General features: G+C 50.0%; 1 protein-coding gene across 9 annotated transcripts in view; it reads right to left on the bottom strand.

The window, feature by feature from the left end:
- MAPK8IP3 (mitogen-activated protein kinase 8 interacting protein 3) overlaps nucleotides 1-10,861 on the bottom strand; it is a 51,371-nt gene extending 40,510 nt beyond the window's left edge. For 7 of the 9 annotated variants that reach the window (XM_024123531.3, XM_055090759.1, XM_055090760.1 and 4 more), the window contains exon 1: nucleotides 7,351-7,746. In XM_024123531.3, coding sequence (XP_023979299.1) covers nucleotides 7,351-7,668 — 318 coding nt within the window. In that variant the 5' untranslated portion in view covers nucleotides 7,669-7,746. Of the gene's footprint in view, nucleotides 1-7,350; nucleotides 7,826-10,710 lie in introns of those variants that run through there. The other 2 variants (XM_055090761.1, XM_007100103.4) reach the window with 2 other exon arrangements.
- Nucleotides 10,862-10,953: the final 92 nt, after the last annotated feature.

Genomic DNA, 10,953 nt, shown 5'->3' with positions numbered 1-10,953 from the left:
CGGGCCCAGCCGCTCCGCGGCATGTGGGATCCTCCCGGACCGGGGCATGAACCCGTGTCCCCTGCATCGGCAGGCGGACTCTCAACCACTGCGCCATCAGGGAAGCCCAAGGGATGCTTTCTTAGGACGCACTAGCCAGCCACCGACTGATCCTAACCACTTGGTTTCCCTGCCCATCTTCCAGCGGGGCTCCCTATGTGCAGCTGCATGCAGGACAGACTGTGCCAGAGCCTCCCAAGTCCCAGAGAAACAGGGTGCAGGTGTGGACAGGGAGCTCCTGCTCCACCAAAGGAGATGGATGGACACCCACACAGCAGGCTACACTAGCAATGAACGGATGAATGAAACAACGGCAACAACCTGGGTGAATCTCAAATCATTATGCTGTGTGAGAGGAGCCAGTCAAAAAGAGTGTACATTGCAGGATTCAGTTTATATAAGGTTCTAGAAAATGCAAATCAATCTACAGTGACAGAAAGCAGACCATGGTTACCTAGGGATGGGGGAATCGGGGAGAGAGTATTGAGGGCCACAAGGAAACTTTGGGGACGATGGAGATCATCATTATCTTGATTGTGAGGATGGGTTTTCGGGTGTAGACATGTTAAAACTCACCAAATTGCACACTTCAAATATGTACAGCTTAGTGCACTGACCTCAACAAAGTTGTTACATAGAAAGAACGGAACAGAACTGAAGCCCATGGTCGAAGATTTCATGGTATGCCATAAGCACTAGCTGCTTTCTAGGTGCTGGGATTTCCCTCCAGACCTCTTCTCAGCCTTTCAAGAATTTCATCACCTCTCTGTTGTTTCCTAAATAGCTGCGATGCTTTTTTTCTTTTTCCTCATCTCACAATATTTTCTTCTATTCTCCTGTTTCAAAACCCGCTACACTTTGGGGTCTCCCCTCTTTCTAGAACATGTTCACTGAAGAAAAACACCCCACCTTTTAAGCATCTTCCTTTCTTGCCTGATGCTATGAAACAGGTCACAGAAACATTTACTGCCTGTCCTTACAAAACAGTGATTGAGCTAGACTGTCCACGGCTACGCTGCCCAGTACCTTAGCCACAGCCACACGTGGGTATTTAAACTTAATTTTAGGGAATTCCCTGGTGGTGCAGTGGTTGGGAATCTGCCTACCAATGCAGGGGACATGGGTTCAAGCCCTGGTCCGGGAAGATCCCACATGCCGCGGAGCAACTAAGCCTGTGTACCACAACTACTGAGCTTGCCCCCTAGAGCCCGGGAGCCACAACTACTGAGCCCACGTGCCACAACTACTGAAGCCCGTGTGCCTAGGCAGCCCATGCTCCACAACAAGGAAAGCCACCGCAATGAGAAGCCCCCGCACCGCAACGAGGAGTAGCCCCAGCTTGCCACAACTAGAGAAAGCCCGTGCACAGCAACGAAGACCCAACCTAGCCATAAATAAATAAATAATTTAAAAAAATAAACTTAAATTAATTTAAATGACATAAAAATGAAAACTCATCCTCAACTGCATGAGGCACATGTGAAGTGTCAGTGGCCCTGTGTGGACACACAGCAGAACAGAAATTTCCGTCCTCACACAGAGCTGTGTTGGACAGATGGATGGCTGAAAACCACAGAAAGAGGGCTTGCCCTCCAGGAATCAACAGCTCGGTGCAGCACGTGGAAGCAGAGAAAGGCTGACCTCCTTCCTCATCTGCACACGCACAGGCAGCTGGCATCTCTGTGGGACGTGTGTCAGAGAGAAAAGAACCAGCCTTGGGGCTGGAAGAACCAGAAGGGCACTGCCCCTTGGCTAACCAGGAAACAGCCCCCACGTGGGGACTCTGGGGTGACAGGGACTCACTTGAGCACCCGCATCTGAATGTCACGGTGCTAGACGCAAGGGAGTCAGGTGTGCGCAGCAGAAGCACATGCAGAGGGGGCAGAAGGAAGTGGAAGGGCAGGGGACAGGGCACGCGGGGGGTGGGTGCTGGGGACCCCAGGAGAAGGCGGTCCCCTCCTGGGCGCGTCCCTTCCTCTGTCCCCATCCATACCCTTTGCTCTCCATCCCACGTTGCCATTTTCTCACCATCTGACAGTGTGGCAGGACCTCCCCATCCGAGCACCTGCCTCAGGGCAGCACGGACCCATCCCCAGCAGCAAGCCTGGCCCTCACGATGCTTAGTTGACTGAGTTAACGAACAAGAGAGAGTGGGAGATGGGACCTGCCTGCGGACCAGTTCATGCCACAGGAGAAGGGTTGGGAGGGGGAGAAAGTGGCTGGGGGACCAGCGTGACAGTGGTGACTCGAGCCAGGATGGTAGCAAAGGAGATAAAAAAGAAGCACAAAAAGTACACACACACAAAAAAATCAGGCCAAAAGAATGGCCAGGACTTAGTGAGTCACTGGACATGGGAGGTTGTGAGGATGACCCCTGGGGCCCTGACTTTCAACAGAGCAAAAGCCTGGAACATCAGCCGTCTGGCTGCTGACCACGGAGCTCCTGGTCTCCTCAGCTGCACTAACAGGTCATCCTCCCTCTCATGACAAGCGGGAACTTGGGAAAAGGGACCCTGCCCCCCACACGAGTGCCCCTCCCCAGCTTCCATCCTGCATCTGGTCATGAGGTCACACGAAAGCCAAACTGAGGGACATCCTGCAAGATAACTGGTCTGTGATATCACATGGTCAAGGTTGTAAAAAGCACAAAGTGAGAAGCCGATCGGGAACTGAGGACACCATAGGACTTGCAGGAGCCCTCAGGTCTTAGCGGCGCAGGAGGGAGGGAGGGAGATGGAGAGAGAAGAGTAATGTGGAAAAACGTTCACCTTGGGGAATCTGGGTGAGATTGTCCATAAATTATTTCTATAATTTTTTATAAATTATTCCCAAAGAGAAACTTAAAAAAAAGACAGATTTAAAATTTAACTTAGAAATTCTAGTTTTGGGAGAACTAACTTGCCCCAGTCCCTGCCCCGCTGCCTAACGGCCACCACAGGGCCTTGAGGGTTCCAAGGGTTCCCGCTGGGCGAGACTGGCAGGGCGGTGGGGCTTCTTCCGCATGTTCTGTTCTCTCTGGCTGGAAAGCGCCTCTCTCTGCTCTCCTGTGCCTATTTGTTTTTTTAATTTATTTTATTTTTATTTATTTTTGGCTGCATTGGTTCTTTGTTGCTGAGCACGGGCTTTCTCTAGTTGCGGCAAGTGGGGGCTACTCTTCAGGGCAGTGTACTGGCTTCTCATGGCAGTGGCTTCTCTTGTTGCACAGCAGGGGCTCTAGGTGCGCAGGCTTCAGTAATTGCGGCACGTGGGCTCAGTAGTTGTGGCTCGCGGGCTTTAGAGCGCAGCCTCAGTAGTTGTGGCGCACGGGCTTAGCTGCTCCGCGGCATGTGGATCTTCCCGGACCAGGGCTTGAACCCATGTTCTCTGCATTGGCAGGTGGATTCTTAACCACTGCGCCACCAGGCAAGCCCTCTCCTGTGCCTATTTGTTCCCATTTTTTAGGGAGAGTCTGTTGTACTCCTGGTGACTCTGGTAAGAGAGCTATAATGGACCAGTATTTAGAGGCAACCAGGAAAGGCAGCTCTGGGCACCAAATCTTAATGGCTTCATCTAAAAAAAGTTAACAATTGAAAAAAACTGTCCTGGGACTTCCCTGGTGGTCCAGTGGTTAGGACTCCACGCTTCCACCACAGTGGGCACGGGTTCAATCCCTGGTCAGGGAACTGGGATCCCACATGCTGAGTGCGGCACAGCCAAAAAAACCCAAAACAAAACAAAACAAAAACCTGTCTTTTAATATGACAACACGGCAGAAGAAGAAATTGCATACCTTGTCTAAGCTGGGGTGAATTTACTATTTGTAATGTGGGACACAAGATGAAAAACGTCTGATTCAATATATTAACTCACTTATAAAAAAATGCCAAATGATCATCTCTATAGAGTAGGATGATGGCTTCTGCCCCCTCCAGCTTCATCCTGTCCAAATATTCTTCTACAAAATGCATTACTTTTGTACGACTAGAAAAACACAGTTTTGGGTAAAACTTTCCAGTTGGATGCTTTCCTTACACAGCACCAGACACTGAGGTATCAGCAAGTACCCACAGCCATGTCTCATGGACAGAACGTCCACTTGAGTTGCTTGTGATGAGTGGGGGATGTTACTAGTAGTTACCTTAGGGCCAAGAAGACTTTAAGGTGAATGATGGCTACTAAACTCACACCTTGTCTCTCAAACACTGTTTTTCCTCCTGTAAGCCTAGTGCTTGATCCCTGCGAGGAAGGCTCTTTGCTGCTCAGGACTGGAGCGAATGGAGCCCTCTGCTCCCTCCTCCCTGGGGTGCACGCTGGGCAGCACTGCCCAGGGGCGCCTACTCGCTCCCGGCCATCCTGGTCAAATGCCCATTTCCAACTTTCTTTTCTAATGGGAAAGAACTCAGTGGGTTTTCAAAACTTTGTATTGGATACAGTTTCAGCATTTTTAAGGTCTCTGTAGAGGTTTTAGAAGCCAGCAACATCCATTTAGCTCTGCAAGTCTGAGCGGGACTCACGGGTCTCGATGACAAGCATAAAACCCGCACAGTCAGAAACTGAGATGCCCCATGCTTGCCACCCGAGGCTGCCCCATCAAGGTGCTCTTCCCTGGCTTGGCTAGATCTGCCTTGCTGCAATTCTCCAGGCAAACAACAGCCAATCACGGGACTTGGCACTTGAGATGAAAGAAACTTGCCACGTCTGGCAACCCACGCACTTTACAGAAGCAGCCAGTGGGGCCAGAGAGGGGGAGACTGGTCACAGGGCGTGCAGCTCCCAAAGGCGAGGCTGATACTCAAGCATCTGCAAACTCTGGGGCCTGGCCTCCCTCCCTGGACCCCACCACCTCTAGCTACCGTCACTCCCATCGAGAGAGTCACCCTGGGACCAGAACAGACTCGCAATCTCTCACTGTGGTTATTACGGGCAAGAAGTAGCGGGCAGAGGTGTTTGCTCTGCTCAAGGCTCTTTCTTTTTAAATCTGCATATTCTGTGTGCTCAGAAGGCTGCAGGCGGCTCAGGTTACTCAGCTCTGACTAAGCCTTCTTGAGCAGAGTGGCCGGGGAGGCAGAAGCTACTCTGCATCTCGCACACGCCTGCAGCCCATGCTGTTCAGCCTCCTGTGTTATCAGACACACATCTAGGATCTCAGGCCCTGCGTGGAAAAAGCAGCCAGGCCACAGTGTACACTGGTCTTTTCCACAAAACTGAAAATGAATGTCTACTGGATTTAGTAAATGAGCTAGAATGCCAAAATGGTTACAGATTTTGGCCCTTTTCTTGGTTGTAACATCACATGAGGTCTCTCCAAGGGCATACTATTAGCATCAAATCACAGCCTCGATGCCGGCCAGCCAAGCGTTTTGTTCACTCTGTGGCTCTCTGCTCAGCATCTCTTAATAGCTGGGGCTAGGATGGGTCTCGGCCTCCAGGGCGCTCTCCTCCATACCATACGCGCACCCCCAGCTCTTAGTCCAGGGGCGTAAGTGGGAGGCCAGAACCACACTCGCTTGCGGCTGCACTTGAACCATGCAGAGCAGAGCAGGGGCTTCATCCACGCAGAGCAAATTTTTAAGGTAGATGGTTATGATTCTTAACCTTAAGGTTGTCCATCTTTCTCCTTTTAGGTCCTTCTCGTCCACTATATTGACCACATAGGTACATGATGAAAGAAAACAAACCTACTCAAAACCTCAGTTAGGCATCAAATGGCTGCTGAGAGCAGTCAGAGAAGTGAGAGGTGCTGCCCAGCATGAGGGAGGCAGCCACTGCCCCACGGCCAGTGAGGGGAGCCCCAGAGCTCCAGTCTTCTGGGGTATGCTCTCTGACCTCCCACAGCAGCATGACATGGAACGAAGAGCCCACTCCTGGGGTCAGGGTAGACTGCGTCTTGTCCTGGTTCTTCTAGGGCATGTGACCTTGGTCCACCCCCACTCCTTCTTGGGGCCAGTTCTTTCCCTAGAAAATGCCTATGGCCACTCTGATCTCTAAAATCCTTCGAGTTCTTGCATCTCCCTTAAGTTGAGAGCCCTAAATCAGTTTTGGTGGAGCCTGGCACCCCAATGAATAGGCAACAGCCTCTTGACAGATGAATGAAAAAACCCAAGATCAACATAAATTACCGTAAGTAGGAACAATACAAGGCACTCTTAATTTTTATAAACACACTTTAAACCAAACTAGGAGGACATACACTGCCCTGGCTTAAGAAAAAAACCAAAATACTGAAACAATCTTCCATTTCAATACTAAAATCAAGAATGTGTTAACCCAAATTAGTTAAAAAGAAATTTAGCTCATTTAATAAGAAACTTCCTATTCATAAACCAAAAAGCCATCACCTAATGCCTGGAACAACAGAATGTCAGGGCTTAGAGATCATCTAGGGCAACTGACTCATATGACTGAAGGAATATCAAAATCCAGAGGGGGGCAGGCAACATGGACAAGGTCACAAAGGCAAGGCAGGAATGAGAACCCAGGTCCCCTGAATCCACCTGGGTCTGACAACAGGGCTAAATATTTCATAGTGAATGAATGAAGGTAAGTGGTACTCCCTGAAATGCATGGTTCTTCTAACTGATTCACAAATAAGTGATTTCCAGGTTATGGAGGTATCCTAGAACACGATCAAATACTTCAAAATTCTACTTTTAACTCCTCAGAAGCCACAGTGGAATTTCTCAGCATTTTCCACATAAGCTAACAATATTCCCAACGGAGGGAACCACAGGGCAAAGAAATCACCTCCGGAAACCTGGAGTCTTTCACCTGGTGCCAGAGGAGCAGCCTAACTGTGGCTTTGGTAATGTGTTTACCTCAATCACCAAATTCACCCATGTCACAGACCGTCAAAACATTGGATTACGGATAAGGCAAAGATCTGACAACACCTCTTCTGGCTGCAGAACCATAAGAAGATCAGAAATCCCCTTTCTGGAAGGGTTTAAAATTAAAATTAAAATCGCAGCAACCAGAACTTGTAACTGGGGTCTAGGACACGTTTGCGGAAAAACACACACAAAAGCAAAAAGAACTGGCGTCTGCAATGAGAAGTGGGTATGGAGGGGAGACGGAGACCTGAGACAGTTAAGGATGCAAGGTCTCCCGGTGACGCCAGGTGATTCAGGGCTAGGGTTCCTGGCTGGAGCAGCAAGCCAGGAGGATGGGGGAGCCAGACATCAGCCCCTGGGCCGGGTTCGACGTCGGGGGCGTTGGTGGGATGGGCGGGGCGAGAGCTGGGGCCCGGTTAGGGCGGGGACTAAGGGCGGGGTCCCCGGGCCGGGCAGGACTGGGGTCCCCGGGAGGGGCCCCGGCGCCGCCCGGCCCACGCACCTCCTCGGCCTGCTTGCGCAGCGCCTTCTCCCGCTCGTACTGGGTGAGCAGCTGCTCGTTGTCCTCGCGCAGCAGCTCCAGCTCCACCTCGTGCTCCTGGTTCTCGCTGAGCACCGAGTCCAGATTCTCGAGCACGTTGACCACGAGTGGCATCAGCTCCTTGACCACCTCCTCGTCGTAACAGTGGATGAGGCGCTCGAACTCGCGGTAGATGGAGCCCGCCAGGCCCGACACCCGCTCCGACATCACTGAGCCAGAGCAGTAGTCGTCCTGGTACACGACCACGCCGCCGCCCTCGTCCATCTGGATCTCCATCATCGCGGCCACCGCCGCCGCCAGCGCGGCCTGCTGTCCGCCGGCGCGCCCGCCCGCTCCGGCTGCCCGTAGTCCGCAGGCCGCGGCCCGTCGCCTGCGCCGCAGCCGCTGTCGCCTCAGCCGCCGCCAGCTGATACTGATGCTGATGCTGCGCCCGTCGCTCAGCGGCCGGAAGTCCCGCCGCCCGGAAGTCCCGCCCCACAGACAGCGGGGGCGGTGCCCGCCCATCCAGCCGGAGCCCCGCGGCGCCGCGCCGCTAGGGGTCGCAGGGGTCCTAACGTAGGAGGAAGCCAGTCCCCGGGCCAGAAGCTCGGCCGAGAGGGGCTGGGCGCGCTTCCGGTCAGGCTCGTCAGAACAGCTGTCTGCCAGCTTCCACGACGCAGGCGTGGACTTTTATAAAGTGACAGCGTATGTCCTAAGTATATACAAATGACTTTGTACGGTTTAGACTTAAGCGAGCGTCCGTGTGCCCATCCTTCCCTCCAAAGAAATGGCCGTTATCTTTGTGCGCCCCTCTCTCCCTTCCGGAGTTGACCGCGATGCTGACCTGGTTAACTGTGACTTGCCTTTGTAGCTTCACTGCACAGCAGTATGTACTCCTACACAGTAGGTACTCAGAGCTCCCTTCAGAGCGGCTGTGCCTTCCATGGTCCCTCCTGGGATTCCAATTAAATGCAAGTTGCCCGTCTCAGCCTAGAATCTAGTAACAAACTCTCACTTGGTCCACTTCTGTGTCCTGATGTTGTGTGACATCTTCAAATTTCCCAGTTTCACTTCAGCTATGTGCAGTCTAACCTCTACGCTGAGTTTTTTATTTCAACTTTTTTTTTTTTTGGCCTCTCCCCGAGGTATGTGGGATCTTAGTTCCCTGACCAGGGTTGGAACCCGCGCCCCCTGCAGCGGAAGCGCAGAGTCCTAACCACCGGACCGCTAGGGAAGTCCCTCAACAGTTATATTTTAAATTTCCATTCGTCCTGTTTGACTTTGTTATATTCTACCAGTTTTGATAGGCCCTTATTTCTTCCACTTTTAGCCAGTTGATTTGCATTTTCTTTCTCTGGTATCTGAGGACACCATGAATCTAAGACTTACACTTTCAGCTTTTGGGGCCACACAGGTGGCATGAATCCTGATCATAAACCCATGAGTGACAGCTTAGTGTTAACAGAAATGCTCTTACCCCTGCCTTTCACCTGATGCGATGCTTCAAGGGGAGTTCATCCTAACCCAACTGCACCAATGAATGTTCCTGCAGGTGATGCCCTAAATACTGTTGCACAATTTTCCCCTTGCAACCTACTGTGCTGTATGGATGCTCACCACTAAGAAACGATCTGAGATTTCAGTCTCACATTCAGACTGCCTGGGTTTTGATCCTAGCTATCTGTAAAACTGAGCCTAAAACAATTACCAACCTACTAGGAGTGTTATGAAGATCACAAAAGGGGCTTAGTACAATCTCTAGCAAATAGTAAACATGCAATATAGACTTGTTTTATATTCTCAAAATAAGCCAGGACAAACAGATGAAATGTATAATTTCTTCTGGTAAGCAAGTTACAGAGAAAGCTGGTGAATGTTTTGGGGAATGTTTCTGACTTCTGCTCTAAGCCTTTCCAAGAAATATGGCCCCCTTTCAATCCCTGAAATAGCAAATACAGTAGGCCAGCCACCACTACCACAGTCAGAGGCCAACTGACTTGTCATCAACTTTATTAGTTTTTACCACTAACATGTATGGGCAGATTTTTTACTTGAAACTGGTTAAAGAAAAAGGAGTTTTAACAAAATGATATGCTGGATAATTCTTGATGCTTACTGAAGAACACTAGTACACTCTTGAGAGCTCAAGCTAACTGAATTAGAACTTGCTTCCTTTACAATTTGTAAAGATAATTCACTATTCAACTTTTTCTCTTTCTCATTACAAGACCCTAAAATGTAAGTTGGGCACACAGGTTTCAAAAGTTCTATCAAAACTTTAATTTCGAAGTATCCACCCCTAATGCCTGCTAAAAACTCACCTAGGTCCCTGTAATGTCCCTCTTATTTCTTCCTAAGTTCAAGTTTAGATAGCACTTTGTAGTCACACACAGAACAGGAATATTTCATTCATGAGCTCCAAGAACGCTAAGGATTAAGAATATAATGAGTTCAGAAGAAACGAACGGGATAATATAGGAGGAGGTGTAGACATCCTTGCAGGGTTCAACTCACAAAGATGTTAGAATAAGTTATGCTCTGTCCAGGGCTTCCCTGGTGGCGCAGTGGTTGCGCGTCCGCCTGCCGATGCAGGGGAACCGGGTTCGCGCCCCGGTCTGGGAGGATCCCACATGCCGCGGAGCGGCTGGGCCCGTGAGCCATGGCCGCTGGGCCTGCGCGTCCGGAGCCTGTGCTCCGCAACGGGAGCGGCCACAACAGAGGGAGGCCCGCATACCACAAAAAAAACAAAAAACAAAACAAAAAAAAAAAAAAAAAAAAAAAAGTTATGCTCTGTCCAAAGAGCCATGTATTTCTGGACAAGGCACAGGACCTGAAGAGGGAACCCTTAGATGTCTTTCATTTCTTCACCATAATGTAAGGGAGCCCACCTTGCTCCTCTGACTCAGCCACTGCCTGACCTCTGGAGACAAACAGGCTGTGACACTCCAAAACCTCAGTGCTTGCCTGCAGCTGAAGCAGCTGCTACAAATAGGTGATGTACTGGTGCCAGTGCCTAGCCCAGTTCTGGGAACATGTTCTCAAATGAACAAGTGAAGACAGTGTCAGGTCACCCATGCTGGGTTTCCTTCTGAAGTGCTGTCCAGTTAGTTGGCCCTGATGCAGCAGTCTTCTAGAAGGAAGCCTTCTCTAGTGGAGCTCTCCAGGCAGGCACTCTGAGAAGCTCCATCATCCTGAGTCCACTTAATACACATAAAGATATTAAGTTTGCTTGTAGGGCATATGAAAATAGCTAATATATAAGAAAGAAGAAAAATCTATGCTTTCTCTACAGGACCTGAATCTACAGGCAGATTCTAATAGCTCAGCACGTCATCTACTCACTGTCAGGATTTCATGGAAGTTTCAAAGTCAACTCAGAGGCAAATTCTTCAGGAAAACAACTGGTGTTAAGCGAAAAAAGAATTATTACCTTCAATTTATGGAAACTAAAAGAACGCTGCCACATTCCTGTCCATTCTATTCAAAGCCAAGTCTTTGGTTTTCAAATGAAAAAAACTTAAATCCATAAACTTTGAGAGGATTAATTCTGGCATCTTCTGGTTTAAAAAAAAAAAAAAGGCAAAC

The sequence above is a fragment of the Physeter macrocephalus genome, chromosome 14 (assembly GCF_002837175.3).
Source record: "Physeter macrocephalus isolate SW-GA chromosome 14, ASM283717v5, whole genome shotgun sequence".
Classification (NCBI taxonomy): domain Eukaryota; kingdom Metazoa; phylum Chordata; class Mammalia; order Artiodactyla; family Physeteridae; genus Physeter; species Physeter macrocephalus.
Note: the sequence above shows the minus strand (reverse complement) of the source record. Positions and strands in the feature narration are given on the sequence as shown.